Source organism: Sus scrofa, chromosome 15 (genome assembly GCF_054392235.1).
Source record: "Sus scrofa isolate SSC_HxYL_T2T_F1_AM1 chromosome 15, Sscrofa_HxYL_maternal_Yorkshire_Landrace_v2.0, whole genome shotgun sequence".
NCBI classification, from domain to species: domain Eukaryota; kingdom Metazoa; phylum Chordata; class Mammalia; order Artiodactyla; family Suidae; genus Sus; species Sus scrofa.
The window spans coordinates 79,887,435-79,909,202 of record NC_139397.1 but is presented as its reverse complement, the minus strand read 5'-3'; the positions used below and the strand labels follow the sequence as shown (position 1 = coordinate 79,909,202).

Sequence of the window (21,768 nt, the reverse complement as noted above, 5' to 3'; positions counted from 1 at the left end):
TAATTATTTTGGGGCTTTATCCTTAGTTTCCTTACATATAAAAAGGTAGAATAATAGTAACTACCTCACAGGGTGGCTGGGAGGAAGAGATGAGTTGCTACAAAAGAAGCAATTAGAGAAGTGTCTACTGTAGGAAAGATGTCCCTTAGCCATGCATGGTTGCTATTTTTAGTCATGCTTCACCTCCCTTGTGAGGCTACAAGGTCTTTGCAGTCGCCTGCACCTATTAAAATGTTTTGCGTGTAGTAGGTGGTCTAATGAACAAACACATCATCTCTTGTATAAACAGTTCAAGTTAAATAGAAACATTTGTTTTTACGGCAATTTTTCTCATCTTTTAAATTATTAAAAACTATGAAAATTGTTTTTGGTTCTCATTCCATTTTGAAATTTGTGCTATCAATTCAACTTCATGAACTAATACCAAACTCTAAGGATCTATTTTATGTCCCATTAACAAGGGGTTCTAGGCTAATCGAGATTCTACAAAACCTAGATAAGGGCAGTCTGGAATGACTTTTCACCTTTGACCTTCTGGGGCCAGAGATATACTCTGATGCCTCTTCTGTCCTTATGCGCTGTAACCTCTAAGCAGCACTCTACAGCTGCCCTCTTCCGTTCCTCTATGAGCTCTGAGGATGGGCACCCGCCAGTTTTTCTGCTCATCTTGTTGCCTTTCCTCCTCAGCCCTTCTGCCGGTGGGTCCCTCTGGAGTGCCCAGGGCTATGGCCGTCCCTTCTTGTCTTCATCTTTGCACTCTCCTGGGTGGCCTCCTTCTGCTCCTTAGATTTAATACAGCCTATGGACCCACGACTCCCAAAAGTCTATGTTCAGCCTGACCCCTCTCTAGAATTCTAGATACATCTAAGTGTTTTCCTGATATTACTACATGGACAGCTAATTAGACATCTCAAAGTAGACAAGCCAAAATCCTCAGCTGTTCCCTCCCTCCAGCCTCCTCCTCCCCTCTGTCTGGCTTCATCAACGGCACTTCAGGGCTCCCAGTTGACCCAGCCAAATATTTAGGCCCTGTTCTTATTACTTCCCTTTTCCTCACTCGGTATATTCAATTCAGTAGCAAACCTTGTCTGCCTCTTCCTCCACAGCATACCCCACTCTGCCTACCTCTCTCTTGAGCCTGGTCTCGGCTGTTCTCATCGTCTGCCTGGATTGATGCATAGCATCCATCTTCCTGTCCCCACTGTCGCCCCCATCACAGCCAGAAACCATCCACACTCCCATGACTGAAACCCTCTGACGGTTTCCTGTGGCCCTTGCCATGCAGTACAAATTCATTCCTCCGATTTAAAAAAATCCAACATAACCTGTACCACTCTTTGCCTTGCCCATGAAGCTCCAGCCTCAAGTTCATTTCTGCCCTGGAGCCTTTATGCTATCTATTCCCCTTTACCTATTGCCTAGAATGTGTCTCCTCAACTCCCCTACTCCCACCCTCAAATGAGCAGCTCCTTGTGGTATTTCAGATCTAGGCTTAAACTTTACCTTCTCTGAGAGACCACCTGACTATCAAAGTAACCACCTAATAACTCTTATGTCACCCTATTTTTAAAATGGCACCCATTGTTATTTTCTTGTTTATTTATTTGTCTTCATCATCTATCTGAGCAGGGACCCAGTCTATTTTGCTTATCACTAAATTTACACAGAAAGCATTCACCAAATGTTAATAGCTATGAACCACTAGGGGAGCCTGAGCTGGAGTCCTGGTCCTGGGCTGACTCTGAAGCCTGGCAGGCTAGCTAAGTGGTCATGGCCTCCCCGATCCAGGTCCAGGGAGAGGATGAGATGCTGCCCCACGAATCAGGAGAGGCCATGTCACCTGCTCTGTGACACAGGAACCTGAGTCAGGGAGCTGGCTTGTTTTCCTGGAGCCTGAGTCGTGTTGCTCCCCTTCCCAGCCTCGTTCTAGTGGTAGGGACGGTCGGTCACAATAAGTAGAAGGCTTCAGAGCAGAAGCCCAGGCCTTCCCTCCACCTCCCTCCAATTCTCTGTTGTAGAGATGCTTATACATCTCAGCTTAAGTGCTAAATAGTGCTCACTGCGTGTTAGACGCTACATGAAGCGTTTTATGCAGGCTGAGCCTTCATAACTCTGAGATGGCATTATTATGCCTAAAGATGAGGAAATTGAGGCTCAGAATGGGATAGGAAGCTGGTCTGTCTGAGGCAGAGCCCATTTTGGTCACCAGGCCATATAGCCCCAAGGTTTCTGTTTCAAGTTTCCAGGAAGCCTGGGAAACTGGGTGGTAACTGAGCTGATGAAAGTTAACAGCAAATAATGAACAATACTATGTGCACTTAAAGAAGGCTTTATGGATTTTAAATGCTAAAGATAATGATGGAAAAGAGTATTTGGGTTCATTTGCAATTATTTAAGAAACTCAAACCCAAGGATGGTTTCATCCACACCTTTTGGCACCCTTTCAAAAGCAAAAAGATTTCAACACATTTAAAAAAAACTAAAGTATAATTAACATTATATTAGTTTTCAGGTGTACAACACAATGACTTGACATTTGTATACATTGTGAAATGATCACCACGCCAAGTTTAGTTACCATCTGTCACCAAAGTTACCAAGCGTTTTTTGTTTGCAGGGGGATGAGAACTTCTAAGATTTACTTTCTTAGCTTCTTTCAAACCATGCTATATATTACATCCCCATGACTTCATTTTAAAACTGGAAGTTTGTATTTCCACATTTTAAATTTAAACAAAAACCAGGGTATAAACACATTAGAAATCAGAATGTGATAACCAGAAAAATGCAGTTAAATGGAAAACACTGGAATTTTTCCAGTAATTTTAGATTGGAAGGGCTTTTTTGACTAATCTACAGAAGAGTCATTTATAAGATAATGTCTTTCAAGCCACTAGTCTGTTCTCTTAATGTTTTCTTCACAGGACAACAAAGGCCAGTGGCCTAAATTCTGAAACAACCTTGGAAACCTACACAGATGTTAATAAAACTTAGGTGAGTCATCTTAAAATCAACTGACCTATGTATGACACATTATTTAGTCACAAACTGAACTGAAAAGAAGAAATAAAAAATTTACCTCAGGCAACCTGTGGTATTACGCAGAACGAGTGAAGTCTGAAATTTAATTTTATGATCATCATCAAAAGAAGAGTTATTCCATCCAGAATGTGGAACGATCACAGTGTTTGTTAAGGTTGAGAGAGCATCTCGGATGATTGTCATCTTTACGGCATCACATGAAGATAAATTCCAGAGAACTCCTAAGAAGTGAGATTTAAAAAATCACATCATCAGTTAGAAATCCTACAGTTTCAGGAATGAAATCAACATATTAGCTTTAATTGATGTCAACTAGGTCTGTTCCAAACCTCATCTAAGGCCTGAATTTACAGTCAGGCTGGGGATGGACCTCTAATAATGTTGAGTGAATGGATGTGAACTTCTGGCAGTGTATGACCAAGCCATCCTCATCTTAAGTTTCAGAGCCCAGGCATCTATCAGTCAAGATGACTGTGGTTTGACAAAGCAAATTAGAGCTACTCCTCAAGGGGCAGGGGTGCAATGTGATCAAGGGGTATAAACATGATGCATCTGTGATGGCTATAAAAATGTGGTTCATTGGATCATCCCTGATAGTCGAAGGTTCTGTGTGACAAACCGTTTTTAGAATCTAGTACTTGAAAAAAACTTCTCTTTCTCAAAAGATGGACATTTCTTCATCATACCTCCTCTTCTTACTTTTGCTACTAGGAAGCTCCAGCTTAAATATTATGCAGCAGTAACTTTACTGGTACCGAGGGGTGGTCACATTTATTTCATCTCCCTTGTTTAGATAAGGTTTCAACATTTCTATTTCCAAGTCAAGAGTTTTATTAGCATGTGCAAGTTTCTACCATTCCTTTTTGGATACAGTGAGCCTAACAATAAATTAAAAGCTATTGATATTGTAATTCACATCAAGATTGCTAGGAGAACAGATCTCAGCTGTAGCTTATTAGAGTATTATTTGAATTATAAGCATATTAGAGGGTCTTCATTTCTGTGTCAACTATAAGAAAGTTAAATTATGGTTATAGCATATATATCTTCTAATAATTACTCTTTTAGAAATCAGCAGATTCAAGATCATACCTACTCTAATGTCATTTTCACATCAACACACTTTTCTGAATAAGATGGGAAGGGGTGAAGGAGAGACGGTGCAGCTGGTTTCTCTGCACTGAGGTCCCTCAGAGCCCCACACTCCCCATGTACCCTTGGCAAGTTGTTTCAGTCAGCCAGTGCTTTTAGAATTCTCAACACACAGAAACTCTTGAGGCCCCAGGGAGGGGAGGGAGTTGGCAAAATCTGCCCATGTCCATGGAAGCATGTCAGGCTTGTGCACAGGACTGATCAAGAGCTTGGAGCCAGAGACAAGACTGAAAATTGCTGCTCTGGGTATGGTGACCAAGGAACCAGCCTGGAAACTGTGCAGGCTTCTCGGGGCTTGGTGAAATCGCAGGGCCCTTTATAAAGGAGGGAGGCAGGAGAAAGCTGATGGGAGCTCTAGGTCTTTCTGGAAAAAGGAGAGGTGCAGGCAAAGGGCTAGAACTGAAAAGAGTAAAACAATGCTCTACGACCTGAGAGGACCATCCACTCCCCACATGCCTGCCCTGACCCACCCACCTTGTGTGGGGTGTGGAGGGCTGGTTGATGACAAAGGTGGATGCTTGGGCTCTGTCCTGGGACATTTCCTGGGTCCCAGCTGGGCTCTACACTGGGCCGGTTCTGCTCCTTTCACTTGGCTTTGACTTCAAGGCTTGTCTGATTGGGTTTCCCTTGTTCCTCAGGACTTTCACCCTTTCTTTGCACCGACCGTGTGGGCTGGGCCAGTCAGCCATAACCACAGCCTTCAGGACCACAGCCTCAGTAGCGACCCAGACTCGAAGAGGATTTGGAGAGTTTCGAATCAGGAAAAGATCCTGCTGTGTCTGAAAGCTTGTTCTGTCCACCATGACAGACAAGTCCCAGGGAGAGGACAGCACATGCCATAGGTGCTTCCAGCGTGAACTTGAACTCCACAGGCAGAGCTGTTTCTCCACTGATTCTAATAAAACCAGCTACATATCTATATGAATGGTTTCAGACCAGCTCCCTGGATTCTGGGGGTTCTGCTGGGCTCTTAGGGGCAGCCATGAGAGGGGTGGGGGGAGAGGTGGCGGCAGGGGTCCAGATCCCACCCCAGTTCAGGCAAGGTGGTGCCATTCTTATCTGTTCTTAATAGTGGGCTTCACTATGCTTTTTGTATCAGAGGACTGATGATGATGGAAGGGACCTGGGAGCTAAGGATGAAAAATGAGCCTCTGCAGGTCAGTTCTGACCCAAATGACAGGAGAGGGGAGGAGGAGACGAGGCAGTAGGAAGAGCAGGTCGAGGCACAGAAGTGCAGGGTGACGGTGGCAGGCTTTAATGTTTCCTGCTAACGAGGGCAACCACACTCCCCCCTGGCTCTGAAGGGGCCTGCCAGGGTCTGAGGCGACCACAGGAGCAGCATGTGGGCCAGATGCCAGTAGTAGGGAAGGGTCATTTCCTAACCTGCCTGCTGGCAATTTTACAACATGTGATTCCTAAGGCCACTGGAGCAATTATCTCCCTCTGTGAAAGCCTTTCAAATTCCTCACCCCACACAACTCCACACATGGGAGAGAGCCGCACTTTCCAATAAGCTATGTTCTACTTCACAGAACAAACGCATTCCAGTAAAGTTAATTTAAGGCAAGGTTTATGGAAAGGAAAGCCTATCATATTGTAGGCTACAGGTATAAAATTAGGTACATCTCTACTGAAAATTAAACATGTTGAGTCACAAACTTCAGGTAAAAACATGACTTCGAAAGGGGTGGTTTTTAGCACGTTGGATCTTGGAACTGATGCCTAGAAGTTCTCTGATCATTGGCAGAAAAGCTTGTTTTTGCCTCCATTCCTGGCTACTTCTAAGACCCACTTCTGGCAAGAGGATAGTCCCCAGATTTGCGGATTCACCTGATTTTTTTGCGCCGGAACTGGCATTTTGTCTGGCTCTTTCTTTTCCTTACCAGGCATTTAGAGTGACCAGTGGAGTTATAGGTCATCCTACAGTTTATTAGTAGCATTATATCTACATGGGTTTGCAGAGCATAAACATTCATCAATCAACATAAATAGCAGTAACATGACCATTCACTGTGCTTTTACTCTGTACCAGGCACTGTGTGCTGTACACATCATACTTTAAAGAGTCACTGCACAAAATGAATTAACTTTCCATTTAATTACTCTGTAGGCTTGAAATTCTACATGTTGATTTTCTTAAAGGATGATGAGCATTCATTTTTCTAAATTTAATTTTCATTTAAATTTTGTAAGGCAAGTGTAATGAGTAACAAACACTCTATCATCCAGTGTTTCAGGTCTGGTTACACATATGCAGGGCACATAATAGGTGCTCCGAAATACATGGGGATGGATCCAATTTAATAATACTGTATTTGTTTTTAGATTTCCGTTTTATTTCTTGCCTGTCAGAGCTACCTCCTATTTCTTTCCCTTCACTCCTTTTCTTGAAACTGAGTGTTCTGAGAGTGTCTTCTTCAAAGTCCTTTAACTATGGGAAAAGGGTCCGAACAACGGTCCTTAGGGAAAGGTTGACACCGTCGGCACAGTGTTGCCTGCTTTTCACATGGAGACCAAAACAGATGGCTGCTGAAACCACTACCCAGGCTATGGGGCCAGGAGAATCACATTGCTGTTTCATCTCCAAGAACCAGACCAAAATGCTTGAATCCCCATCCCTCAAACTGCAGACTAGAAAGGGCCAATGTTGCCCAAATATAAAATGTAAGATTACTAGAAAAAATATGTAATCCTTCAGCAGACTTGTCAACAGGCTGATTAGGCTATCTTTTGGTCAACGCTGATGACTTATTGATCCTAAAACCAGTATGCTATAGACTTTCTTTTCAGCAACTTCAATAAGTGATCAAAATTATTCTTGAGCAGAAAAAGGAAAGATTCTATTTTTGCTAAGGTGGAAGTATTCAAGGGATTCACACAAAGGCAGCTTTCTGATCCCGCACTAAGAGTTATATTAACCTTCCAAGCCTGCACTTTCCATGTAACACAAAAGAACTACAACATTTGGTGTGGATTTAACTAGCTGTTTCGAACATCAAAGCCAAGTCTCAAGACATTGGTTTTTTTTCTTCCCTATTTACTATTTCAAAGATAAAGGCTATGGAAGGCCCAAACAACCATTTCTGATCAACCAATACTGGATGAAGAAGGTTCAATTAAACTTAAAAGCCTTAGCTATGGAATGATTAATTTGGCTTTTCTACTCAAAGTAAAAAGCACTATTCTCAAGACCAACTAATAACACCTATATGCACGTGCCTCACTGAAGTAGTAATAAAAACAGGGTTCTCTTCACTTAGTCTGTCTAGGGCTTCATTTAATGGGTCAGGAAAAATCCTTGTAGAACAGTAAGTAATGAATAGAAAATACACCAACTCCTACATATAGTGAGACTGATGAGAAAGAAGCTGTAGGGTTAGCATTCTTCATCAACATGATAAACCTCCAGCCCTGACAGCCTTTAACGCAAAATCTGCTTCAAAAATATTCACCAAGGGGCACAGTCTTTAAGGTATTAGCCTGCTGTGGCCCCCTTTGCCTGGCAAAGCAATAAAACTATCTTTTTCCCCTTAAAAAAAAAAAAAAATCACCAGCATGCTCCATTCTGTCTCTTGGTTCCTTAAAAGAAAGTTAAAAATAAACCATAATTCTGGAGTTCCCTTGTGGTGCAGTGGGTTAAGGGTCTGGCACTGTCACTGCAGTGGTTTGGCTCGCTGCTATAGAGTGGGTTCAACCCCCGGTCCAGGAACTTCGGCATGCCATGGGTGTGCCCCCCCCCCCAATAAACTATAATTCAGTTTAGGAATCTTGAGGTTCTTATTTAATTTATAGCAATTAGCTATTTGTTGTGAGAACTAAGAATAAACATACACACACTAATTTAGAAAATATCAGGGAATTTCATGAATAAGTAGGTAGAAAACACTACTTATTCTCCATTACAGGAAAAAGTACACATAATTATGAGCAACCAGTAACCACAGTGAAATATTGCCATAAGAGATGAAAGTTCATTTTCCCTACAAAGAATAAATTAAAGTACCTTTTCATATAAATCCTAGGCTGCAGAATTTTGAAAGAGCTCATATTTAAAACCAGCTTTTCAGCTATTCTAACAGCCAAATGATAACTTTATAGTTAAACTAGAAACTGATTTTACTTGATTAATTAAAATAATAGGACCATTTGAAAAATGTGTTTCTTAAAGGACATCATAAACCAACTGAACAACATTTGGAAAATGCTATTTCTCCGGTAGCACACATATATAACAACCTATGCAATTGTTCTTCTTTCTGATATGAGAGAAATCCAAATTCACTAGTTTTTTTAGTGTTCACTTTGTGCTGTTCCCCAATTATAAGAACAAAACAAAAATCAAAAACAAAACAAAAACCCAGCAACACAACTATTCATGGACATTATAAAAAAGAAAACTAAAACAGCAAAAAAGTACTTGTGCAATTCATGTATTACCATTGGACATGCCCCTGCATTTTCATTAATGAGTTGGCCTCATGCTCACTGCCTGTCCTTAACACTCTTGTTTTAATTACGCTCTTTCATGAGATGTCCATGAGGCCCCCAAGCCTTAGGAGTGTAAAGAGCATTAAATCAGAGATGGTAAGGTCTCTGTCTGACCGTTACCTGCACAGAGCAAAAACTGTGACAAGTCACTGCCATGCTTCTGCTCTATGGGGGCTCAGAACACTGGTATAGCTGTCCACCCTCTTCCAACTATTCTGTATGCACGGGCTCCTTGGAATTGGCTAGTGTCATGTATACCTACCGTGCAAGCCTTCTTGAAAAATGGGGGTAGAAATACTAGACTAAGAGTGAAAATATAAAACAGCAATAGTTCCCCTCATGGCCCAGTGGTTAACGAACCTGACCAGAATCCATGAGGACAGAGGTTCAATCCCTGGCCTTACTCAGTGGGTTAAGGATCCAGTGTTGCTGTGAGCTGTGGTAAAGGTCACAGACATGGCCTGGATCTGGTGTTGCTGTGGCTGTGGCATAGGCCAGTAGCTGTAGCTCCGATTGGACCCCTAGCCTGGGAACCTCCATATGCCACAGTTGTGGCCCCAAAAAGACAAATAAATAAATAAATAAATAAAAACATAAAAACATCAAGGCTGCAGATTGCATACACAGGTCCAAGGGTGTGCAACTTGCCTGGTAACAAGGCAGGAACATGGGCCTCTGAACCCAGGGCCCTGTCTGCTCCTAGATGTTTTCATGTGTGATTCCCAAGATGGTCTCTGGCTATAATACTCAGGATCATGAAATAACACACTTCTACTTCTCTCTGCAGCTGCTCTGAAACTCTCCTCTATCCCCAGTAACATTTCTATAAATCTCTATGACTTTCTGTTGGGCAGAGAGCAATGACAAGATGCTCTGGCTACTATATCCTATCAAAACAGGGCCAGCTGCATCTCTGCCCCTGCCATCAGAAAAGCTCTGTATCTCATGCCTTGTAGACACATTACTTACAGCCCAGCACAGCTTAGATACATACTGTTCAAGAGAGTGGCCACTAGTCGTGGGTGGATCCAAAGCATGTGAAATGTGGCTGGTCCAAATTGAGATGCGCTCTAACTATAAAATACACATGAAATATTACCAAAACCTGAGATGAAAAACACGCATGTAAAACACCTCGTTAATAATTTTTATGTTGCTTACAAGTTGAAGCAATATTTTTGAACTTTTGGGTTAAACAAACTATACTATTAAAATAAACATGTTCCTTTTTCCTTTTAAATGTAGCCACTAGGAAGATCAGAATGACACGTGTCCTTCGTTTACACTTCTACTGGAAAGCACTGATGGAGATGCTTGTTCCTGGCACACCAGACTCTAAGGGATTCAAGTAAAGTGAGTCCTTGGCTCCCAGGAGGCCTTGCTACAAATAATTACAACACAGGGCAGCTGTGACAAAGCACTCCCCTAGGTAGAGCAACAAGGCTGGCTCCCATGTGGTTTGTGCCAGGCCCTCCAAAGGAAAATGAAGGGCAGGTACTGTGTTTATCAGGGGGGAGCTGGTACTGGGTGAGGGGATCTGCCAGGGGTTACAGAGCTGAAAGGAAACAGGTCAACGTGACTGACGTCCACACTCCTGATACCACGCTGCCTCTCCCTGGATGGAGAACTGGAGAGTGCTGCATTCAAGCTGGAGGGCAGGGGCTGGGGAGAAGCGGGCTGGGCCTGGGGGCGAGGAGCAGGACAGGGGAACTCTGAGACTGGGATTGGCCTGGAGGATGAGGTGAGGAGTAGGGCTGGAGATCTGGACTGACAGGTGGGGGAGTGTGGGACGGTGGGAATTTGAGCCTGATGCGAGTCGAGAGTGAAACTGAAGATAAGCCAGCTGTTTAGCTGTTTGTGAGAACATGGTGCTGTTAACAGGAACGAGGAAATCAAGAGGGTAGTGGGGGAAAAACAGTATGAGAAGTGCCTGCCATTTGTGACTTAAGGTAAATGACTCAAACATTCCATTGGGACTGAAATGCTGTGAATAAATAATGAAACTGAAACAGAATTGAAATGGGAAAGCAATTATTATGAGAGTGGGGCAAAAGCACTGCCTTCAATTATAGAAATGTCTTTCTCTGGACAAACTTCGAGGAAAACAGGTCATGGTGGTGGATCATCGCTTCCAGGGTTCCCAGGATGTGACCACCGTCTCAGGGGAGCTTCCTGACATGTGTGCAACGACCCCAGAGCAGACAGATGGGCAGCCCTGGTCCTGGCTTACAGGACCTGTACCCCTGCTGCCAGGCCAGGCTTTGCCCACTGCTTGCTGGCTGGTAGACTGGCATCCTCAGTGGTGGCAGTGCAGATGCCCCGAGTGCTGGGTCCTGCAGGGAGACCTGGCCCAGCCAGATCGGTGGGCTTGCCTTGTTCCCTGGTTGCTCTGTGAGATTTCTTGCCCAGCTGATGCATATTCCATGCCAGACCACAGACGGCCAACTCAGTCCCAGCCACGGTCATGGTGGTCACCTTGGGTTTCTGCAGCAGCAGTGAGGGCTCAGGGGGAACTAAGGGAAGGAAACTGCCCAGCCAGGAAGAGGCTGTGTGGAACTCAAGACCCAGCTGGCCATAGATGCTGCACATGTTGGGCCCCAGCCTACATATTCAATTTGAAGGGACTGCTCCTGCTGTTTAAACTCTCCCCACCCACCCGGACCAAGGACCCGAATGATAGATCTTTATAGAGTCTTTAAAGAACATAAGGGTGTTTTTCTGTGATTTTTCAGGTACAAAGGTGGATCACAGCAACCAAAGCATCTTTGAAAAGATCTATCAATTTCTAAAGATCCATTTACGGACCCCCATTTGCGTTTTACTATATTCTTTTTATCTACGTAATTTCCCAACTTCAGAGGTAGGGTGAGAGGATTAATGACATCATGTAGGCACACAGTCCTGCGTACTCTGGAGAGACACTTCCCTTGGAAATGCGGACTGAGAATTGCTACTAAGGGACAGAAAGGACGATTCTTTCTGTTAGGGTGAGGTTTGTAAGCGTGAACAGGTCCAATGAAGGGAGATCCTCCCCAAAGAACTGCTCTATGCGGAGGTGGAAGTGAGGGTAGCGACCTGGCCACCCAGGTTGTTCTTCAGGCCACTTCAGCCTCATACAGAATTAGGTCATTTAAACAATCATCGAGAGGTCGCTGGGAAAAAGTCCCTGAAGTTGCAGGTTCCGCCGCTGACTTTTATGTTTCAGGAATGTGCTTATTCATTTGTAACTACCACCAAGTCTTCCATCTGGTTGTCTGGTCCCAGCAGAAGCAGCTTAGAGACACAAGTGCCCCCAGCCGTAAGCCATGGAAATCAGACAGACCTAGAAGCTGCAAAGTACCTGAGAGGTCTGGGCAGGGTCTCCTGGGCATCATCTTTCTTTTAGATTTTCACTATGTGCCCTCATATTTTTCATACTGACGTAGTGTCTGGTTTACTGAGGGAGCGTTTTTATGGGGCCTGTCTTGTGCTGAGAGACCCTACCCTGAGCCATGACCACCTGAATTCTGCAGGAACCTTTAAGTCTCCCCACTCAACCTCCTCATTTTGCTCAGAATCCAGAAGCCTACACACAAGATAGGTCGTTTTCCATTCACAAGGTCGAATCTTTCCATACTCAGACTATAAATCTTGAAATGGCTACAGGACTAAAATCACGTTTCATGTGTTTTCTAACCAGCCTGAAGTTTTATGATTACACCTGAGAAACAGTTTGATGTGACCATGCTAGTGACCAAGTCCAAAAATATTTCTCTATACTCCTGGGTGAAATTGAGAAAGTAAAGGAGACATTGCGGGATTTTTAAAATCTTTTCCCCTTTGGGTGGTAATTTGAAAGAACACAGTAAATGACACATGAAAATGGGCATTTGCACCCCCAGATTTTGGGACTTCCTTGCACTTCTTGGTGGCCTGGGGATAGGCCAGCCTAGGCAGAGACAGGGAAGGAAGAGCTGCAGCCTGCACGCCAGGAAGCCAACCTTAGGACTCTATTTCTCTGCACCCCAGTTCCCCATTCTGTATTGCAGGGGACAGAGTGGAAGAGGATTTCTTTAGGGCCCTTTCCAGCTCAATGTTCTGTGACTCTGATTTTCTGTTGCTATTATTCTATAAAGTGGGCTAAGTGAGGAGGATACTGACTTGGGCTGGGAATTAGGAGGGGATACTGCTGGATTTCTGAAAACTACCCATGCAGCTCCTGACAGCTCTAGGGGCCAACAAAAAGCAGGACAGAAAGTAAAAGGCCAACTTTTCTCTGGACCAAGAATAAAGGACTGTTCTGAAGGTACATTAATTAGGCCAAGGGGACATGTTTAGTCATTATTTCATCCTGTAAAGCCACCTAACAGTCCAAAAGCCTGAATGCCTGTCCAAGAAGCTCTGGCCCTTTACAGGACACCCTGCTGTTTGCTAAACTTTAGCCTGGCCCATCTACCCTTCCTTGGTGCACAACCATCATTTTCTCATTAATTTGCTGTCTAATTAGAAATATGGAGCTAATGATCAGGAAGGGAATATGCCTAATTTCAGGTTCTTCCTAGTGTCTGGAATCCAATGTTGGCATCCAACAATTTTGAAATAAACAGTGTGGAAATATTTTACTTGGCCATACGGATGAATAATCACTTGCTAGATTGGAAGGAATGTGAATACAGCAGTCATTTAAACAAAGTCCATTATTATTCAAAGGCAATTTTTGGGTATTTAACACCAGTGTTATTGAGGGTAAGAGAAGTAGGATAATTTGGGGACATCTGGTGCATTAAAAGGTAGGCCTCCAGATTCTATGCAATATCTTTGATCACTATAGTTTAAAAAAATGATGCTTTCAGGATGCTCAATAACTTGAAACTCATATATCCTACCTTAGACACACTATTTAATTATCTTGAACAAATGAGTTCAACCTATCTTCTAGTGGCAAAATGTTCCCACTTTCCATCCACAGTGTATGGCCTAGCAGACATTCATTTTATAACCCAACTGGGGAACAACCATACTTCATCCAGCTTTCAGGCTTAAGCATAATAAAGGCAAAAAGTATCTTTGCAATAAAAACCTCACCCCCAGCACCTACACATATCAGCAATTACTAGAAGAAAAGCTCATTAGATTTCAACCTGGAAAATGTTCAACACAATGAAGAAAACACAAGAATCATGTTACATATTGGAGAACTATTTTAATTAACAATGACAGCCTTACTGTCCTGGGAAAATACACTTGGCCAAAGTATTTTTCCTTTTTCCTCTTGCAAAATAAAGATGTGGCCAAAAATGCAGGCCCTGGACAGTTATTACATTTATAGCAAAGGTGAGGCATCTTTTTAAAAGAATAGCAAACATTTCTTCATTTAAGCGTGTTAAAAATGACAAACTGAAGCAAAAGGAACCAAAAGAAAAGGCTTTGGATTAATAACTAGGTTGATTCCTTAATATTAAGAACAATGGAATACCTAGTTTCAAGGGAATAGTAACTTATTCAAATAGACAGTATTTTGAACACAATAGTCCACCCTGCTTTAACATTTCACGATGCTAAGTTGACCGTAATATACACTGAAAAAACTTTAGGGCATACCTACAAATGCCAAGCATGGTGCAAGGTCGGCCAGGGCCATAGTATTTTGTGGAGACAGTGGCAGAACATTAAAATTTGGAAGAATTATGCTGTTTTCAAAGGGGACCTTTTAGGAGATGGGCAGCTGATAGGGAGTGCTGGGGTTGGGGGTGGGGGGAGTGTGTGTGGTCACACAGCATTCCGCTGTCCATGTTTGGAGAACATGTATTACTGAAAATGGTTCCTAGTTAGGAAAGGCCTGAAAGGCTGGATTTAGGGCTAACCGGTCTTCACTTATAGGGCTACTCATAAGCAAAATGAACTCCTGAGGGCTTATCTTTCTTACCTATTGTCTTTTGTTTTCTGGATAACCCTACTGCTCAGTCTTAACCCCACATATTAATGAGCTCCCTGTCCTGGTGGATACAAGCACATGGTGGGCAGCTACGTATGTATGGAAGTCATATAGGGGCTTCATGCACTGGATGGCTGACTGGGCAGAATGAATTCTGAGGCCCCCTTCAACCTCTTGATTTAAAGATAGCTTGTGTTTGACTTGAGAAACAGTTAATGAAAGAGCTCAAGGATCTCTTGATGTTATTCTTTAAAACAAATCAAGGATTAGTTACTCTTAAAACATTACTGATCCTCAGTTAAAGTTGGTACCACTAAATTGTGGGACTGAGAAATGTGGATGAGTGTTTTTTCTTATTGCCATAAATATTAACCTACAAATATATATACACATGGTAACACAACTCCCACCTCCACCCAAACAACTATATGAGATTTATATTATGACTTGGTAGTTTCATATTAGGTGGATAATGTTTACATACAAATCAAACTTGGGCTGACATTTAGCATTTTAAAACTGGAAACTCACTTCTGAAGTCTTCTGGCCCAACTCCTTTGCATACTGTCGGTTGAGAGTATTGTTTACATACTGCCTACTCCTATTCCAAAACAGAGACTACTTTTGAAGAAAATATTTCATAAGCAATCAGTCCACTCAGTATAAATTGTTGCAGGTAAAAGTACAGCTATAAAGCAGATCTTAATATTTCCTACCCGATAAGTATGGCCAAAAAAATACTTCTAAAAAAAAGCCTAAAACCTACTGGCAGCTATTTCCAAAAAAGAAATATCAGAGGTTGTTGCTAGTTTTACACTGGAACTGATACAATCTATTAGGGTAATAGCCTTTTGAAAACTCATATCCTCCTTTGAAGGTCAAGGTCCAAGTCTTAAAACATCTTCTGTTCTCAGCAATTTAGTACTGTACCCACACAGAAATGCTCAAATGTGGAGTAAAGCATCTAAATCAGCACTCACATCCAGAGTATGCACCAGGTAAATTAGTACAGAAAAGCCCTTAGCAGTAAAGTCTGGCTCGACTTCAAATAAATTGGATTTATTCTAAAATGAAAAAAAATCACTAAACTTTCATGCACTTTACTTCCTGTTTATCACTAAATCATACAAATTCTTTCAGCTCAGTTTATCCTGAGGATAAAACCTCAGAAACAAAAACCCAGCCAAGACTTCTTTCTGTGAGAAATTATGACAGAAGAGACAAAAGCTGTACACTATGGATGTAATGGCCAAGTCATGATAAATCTGCCTAGTTAATCAAAAGAAAACCAAATCTGAGTGGAGGCCATGCTTCCAAGGTCAGCTTGTCCCTAGATTGCTGCTGCCCCATGGGGAGCCCACCGGCATCATTCTGCACCTTGATGGCTGCACAGGTGAGTTCCTGGGAGAAAATACTTGAGTGTTATCCAGTAAGTTCAAAGTAATGGGAAAGAAATTGAAGCAAGGGAAAAAACCCCATATATTGCAAATAACACCATCTCCTCTACGCCTCCCTAACAGGGAGCTTAGGACAAATTTTTGGATTTATAGTGACTGTTTTAACTTCTAGAATAGGTATGTGTTTAATCTTTTTTTCCTAATTCTATTTATTTTGTTCTAACTTTCATTTTATATAAATACACAATACATAGTATGTAAATAATTTACTTTTTTCTGCTGGGAGAGGGGGTTTGATGCCTCAAAAGTACTTGAGAAAGCAGGAGTACATGAAATAAATAATATGTAATTTAGATGTGTTAAAGCATTAATATTCAAGCTACATTAGGGCAGGGAGTCCATTCTGGAGTGTAAGATTATCTACAAGGTGTATTATACTTTTAGTACATAAATTACATACCTTATTTGAAGTACAGGGTACTTATTTTGAACATTAATATCTTATGAGAATGGTTATTCCCCTTAAATATTAGGTTTAAGGTGGTTTTCTGTATTTCTAAGTGTTACTGAATTACTGCTGATGGAACCTACAGCTCTGATTTCATAGTGGGAGACAGTGGAGAATGGGATTAATTTTGAAAAAATTTGTTGTTAAAATTTTTTAAATTAACCATTTCAAGCATGAAAAATATCATAGCAAATATGAAATGAACATGCAGGTGTCCACCACCCCTAGCTTTATTAAATAGTTAACCTTTAAACAACATGGATTTGCATTGCATGAGTCCAGTTATGAGTATATTTTTTTCAAGAGTAAAAACTATAGTACTGCACAATTAGTGGTTGGTTGAATCCATGAATGTGGAGCCACAGATACAGAGGAAACACATACACAGAGGGCCAACTATAAGTTACATACAGACCTGACTGCACAGAGGGTCAGCGCCCCCAACCCCCATGCTGTTCTAGGGTCAGCTGTGTTAACATTTTATCTTGTTTCCAATTTCCCTTTCTTTTTAAAGAAGCAGAGGTGGATTATACACCCCATTCCCTTTTTATCCACCTTCACCTCATAAATGTAATCACTATCCTGAATCTGTCTTTTATCATTCCAACGAAAAACTTTACATTGCATGTGCCTATATCAAAAAATAATTTATAGCCTCAACTTGCATATTTTAAAACTTACACCAGAGTATCATGCTGTGCTTATCATTCTGCAAATCATTCTAGAGATTTATCTTTGTTGCTACAGAAAGCTCTAATGTACTTATTTTACCTTTTATCTGTGGTTTCACTGTGTGAATGTACTGTCATTTATTTAACCATTTTCCTACCAATGAATACTCAGTGCTTCCCCCTAATTCCTTATGATAAATGGTGCTGCCATTAATCTGCTCTCCTGCAGAGCTGTTCTTTCACCTTGACCTCAAAACACAGCATTGCTCAGTTCCTCTGGGTCTCTCACTTCCCACACTGGACTATCATGCCAAGGCCATGAGCTATTTCTCTCACTGTTCCCTCTTATCCATTGCCCACCACTTCTTTCTCCCACTGATATAGCCGGACTATCACCTCTAGACTCCCTGTGATCACCCCCACCTGCATGTGGGACACATTCCTCTCACCAGTTCCCCAACCAGGCCTGTGTTCCTCTCTGGTCTTGACTCCTTTGGCAACACCCTCCTGCTGGTAATTGCACCCTCACATCCCAGGCTGTCTCTAAGCCTCTGCTTGTAACTGGACATAGCTCCCCTGCTTACCCAGCCAATGCCTCCTCCACCTTTAGGCCAACTTTGGCTTCACACTGACCAGGGAACTTCCTTACTCATCTGCTCTGCGCCCAATGCAACATGTACCGAGTCCTAGCACCTGCACTCCTCATTGACATTCACAGAATCGCTTGAGTTCCTCTGGAGTCAAAGTACTCCCTGAGGGGAGGGACTTAGTTTTACTCATCTTTATATCTTCAGTACCTAGAGAAGAATCTGAGACACCACCAAGCATTCCGACATTGGCTGACCTGAAATGGAAGGTAGCCAATCCATTAAATAGAGTTTATTTTCATGATAGAGGAGAGCCAGTCTATTTAAAACAAGTAATCACTATGGAATATGTAACGAAAAATGACGTATTCAGCTCTCTGTGAACAAGACATCTGTTGGCTGATACTTACGCATTAACGAGTACCGTAAATGATGTTAACAGTGGTGATGCTGTGGCAAGGCAAGTGCCTTCTGAGTCAGGAGATTGGTAGAGACATAGCCCGTCACAGCTGTGAGCACTATTCCACTGCCTCCTACCTAGACATCCTGGGTCCTTCACAATGCCACCACACAAGGGCAGAGACTAGATAGTTTTCACACTTCCCCCAAGACAAGATCACACTCTTTACCCACCTGTGACCAGCTCCCTGACTTCTGCATCAAGAGATTTTCTCAGCAGTCGCAACAAGGCAGGTATCCCACCAACATTCTTCATTGCTATTTTATTTTCATCTGTAGACTTGCCAAAGACAAGGTTTCGAAGGGCACCACAAGCATTCTTCTGAACTTCCAAAACTCTGTGATCCAAAAGGTCGACCAGATGCTTGATTCCCCCTAACCTACACACCTGGAGTGAAAAACAGAAGGTACCAGGCCTAAATGACATGTGGTCAATCGAAGATCAAATAAAAGTCTGTTACAGAAGGAGCGCAGAAAACAGACAGCCCCAGATTATTTCAGAAGGTTACTTTCTATTCCAAGTAACACATTTTCCATAAATCTTAAGGACATTCTCCAAGAGGAAGCTCTTTTCACAGGTTCATGGCTTAAAGAAGGGAAGGGAGACTGAAGTAGATTAATGGCCACATGCAGGCAGCACAGTCACACTCCACCCTCTGAAGGCACACAGGGATTATGCTGTCACTTCTGAGTGCAATGAGCAAATGCACAAAAAAGCCGAGTGCAGGGTCAAAGACAACACAGGAAGGGATTTTTGACGGAAGTCATTTGTTTTTCTAGGCTACTCTCCCTAAATTCTCTTCCACTTAGTATGGAAATATTTGGGGGCTTTATTTAGTTTCCACCTTTAGGTCTGTAACTGTGTGTTTGGAATTTTAAGGGGTGAAAAACATTTAAAAGTCTGAAAAAAATGCCTACAACATCAAATCTAGCCAATATCAATGACTCACTGTTTCTATAAATGCCCCTAAACCTTAAAATCTGAAATAAAATATTCATATATGTTTAGTATTAGTAATGGTTATAAATCTTTTGTAACTTCACTTAATTTTGTGTTGGCACCAATTGTGAGCAGACTCTCATAAAATACATGAGGTCATAAGTACATAATGTACTGTGTATCTAACAGATTTTGAGAAAATACTTTTAAAATGCAGGTTAAATTGATTTTGCTTGTTTTATAAATAAGCTAGTAGGTGGACATATGATTTGAAAATGCTAAATGCACCTCAAAAAATACTCTCATCCCAGTTTTTTCCTGAGAAATACTGAAAGCATAGCTGAGAAGTAAAAGAGTAAGTAGTATCAGGATGTCATATGCCGTGAGTGTTGCCACCCCTAAATAGATCCCTTTAAAAGGGCTTCTAGATGACATCTGGTCATTTCTTAAGCACACAACCTGCCACTGCTAAATGGAAGGGCTCTGCCTGCCCATCACCCCCACCCCCAACTCTGGCATCCTGGGCACTGGTCCTGTACCTCCATCTTCACTTTGTTGTCCCCAAAGCATAGGTGCTGCAGGTAGGCGGCGGCGTTCGCCTGAACTGAAGGGAACTGGTGCTGCAGCATGTGAATGACTTCAGGCAACTCGGGATCCCGCCACGCAAACTCCCTGCATGAGAGAAACATGGATTCATAAAGGATGGCCCATGTTCTAGCAGCACACTGAACTAAACATCTGTCAGAAGAGGCTGAGACCACAACTGGAAATGGCAAAAAAAAATCTTAAAAATGCACATACATGTGAATAATGTTTTCCTGGTGATGAACATATGCAGAGGCCCAGATGCTTATGATCAGAAAGAAATCATGATGCACAGATGCAGAGAAAGATCCAGGAGAACAAAGGAAGCTCTGAATAGGAGTAACTTTCTCATTCTTGTTTTCCAGCTCCTGATTCTAATCTTATGCCTTTCTACCTATGTAAGAAAGCTGCCGGTGCAAGGCTCAGGTAAATAAGCACACTTCAGTGAGGTGAGATGTCTCACTTGAGTAGGGAGGAAGAAGGGCTAGTGGAAACACTGTGTGCCTGATGATTTGCAAGAAATTTAATGTATATGGTTGCTCTTGATTATAAGAAACATAAAACATAATATAAAATGTTTTTACAGTAATCCTACATCTAGAGAAAACCACTGCTGGTATTTTCTGCTGGTCTTCTTTTCACATATGCAACCGAGTGTGCACATGTGTGCGGAAAGATTTTTTCAAAAAATTGTATTGTTACTAAATAGCACATGATATTTCATGAGCACCTATTCCATGCCAGGCACTATCCTAGCCATTATATATATATAATATATTATATATTATACAAATTCCTTTATTCTTATAGCAGCCATAAGTATTAGGAAGTTGCAGCAGAAAGGCTCAGTGACTTGCCTAAAGTCACCCAGCTAGTCAAGAGCTGAGCAACATTTGGACCCAGGCATCAGCCTTCAGACTCCTCTATGCCATCCCGTTTCTTTTACAATTAAAACACATTCATACTAAATACATATACATACTATTATACTATGTTTTTTTTAAGGTAACATCACATTATCAGAGCTTTGTAATGTTATTTGATTGGCTCACTGTTTGGAACCCTTGCTAAATGTGATTTTATGCTTATATTACATAAATATAGCTTCTTACAAATGGCTCACAAGCAACAAATTTTCAGACTTTATTAATAAGGTGAAGTAAATTGTTAGTCAAAATGAATTAGTCCTAACCCAGACACCTATACTTAATCTTCAACAAAGGAGGCAAGACTATAAAATGGGAAAGAGACAGTCTTTTCAGCAAATGGTGCTGGGAAAATTGGACAGCCGCATGTAAATCAATGAAATTGCGGTGTTCCTGTCTTGGTGCAGTGGAAACAAATCTGACTTAGAACCATGAGGTTGCGGGCTCAATCCCTGGCCGCTCTCAGTGGGTTAAGGATCCGGAGTTGCCGTGAGCTGTGGTGTAGGTTGCAGATGTGGCTCAGATCTGGCGTTGCTGTGACTCTGGTGTAGGCCAGCAGCTGTAGCTCCATTTAGACTCCTAGCCCGGAACCTCCCATATGCTGTGGGTGCGGCCCTAAAAACAAAACAAACAAGCAAAAAAAAATAAATGACACTGGAACACACCCTCACACCATGAACAAAAATAAACTCAAAATGGCTTAAAGACTTAAATGCAAAACAAGACACCATCAAACTTTTAGAAGAGAACATAGGCAAAACATTCTCTGATGTCAACCTTACAAATGTTTTCTCAGGTCAGTCTCCCAAGGCAACATAAATAAAAGCAAAAATAAACCAATGGGAGCTAATCAAACTGACAAGCTTTTGCACAACAAAAGAAACCATAAAAAAAAAAAAGACAACTTACAGATTGGGAGAAAATAGTTTCAAATGATGCACTGACAAGGACTTAATCTCTAAAATATACAAACAACTTATACAACTGAACAGCAAAAAAGCCAACAACCCAATTGAAAAATGAGCAAAAGACATGAACAGACATTTCTCCAAAGAAGATATATAGATGACCAACAAGCACATGAAAAAATGCTCAGCAT

General features: G+C 41.9%; 1 protein-coding gene and 1 long non-coding RNA gene across 51 annotated transcripts in view; both read right to left on the bottom strand.

Moving 5' to 3' along the window:
* The window catches only part of LOC146395936 (uncharacterized), a 1,175,949-nt gene that overhangs the window by 896,441 nt on the left and 257,740 nt on the right, over nucleotides 1-21,768 (bottom strand). The gene's annotated exons all lie outside the window — the stretch shown is intronic.
* The window catches only part of PKP4 (plakophilin 4), a 249,850-nt gene that overhangs the window by 21,900 nt on the left and 206,182 nt on the right, over nucleotides 1-21,768 (bottom strand). For 36 of the 50 annotated variants that reach the window (XM_013984156.3, XM_021076431.2, XM_085001134.1 and 33 more), the window contains 3 exons: nucleotides 19,698-19,830; nucleotides 18,393-18,606; nucleotides 3,080-3,263 (listed from right to left, as the gene is read on the bottom strand). In XM_013984156.3, coding sequence (XP_013839610.3) covers nucleotides 3,080-3,263; nucleotides 18,393-18,606; nucleotides 19,698-19,830 — 531 coding nt within the window. The remainder of the gene's footprint in view (nucleotides 1-3,079; nucleotides 3,264-18,392; nucleotides 18,607-19,697; nucleotides 19,831-21,768) is intronic. The other 14 variants (XM_085001127.1, XM_085001146.1, XM_085001133.1 and 11 more) reach the window with 1 other exon arrangement.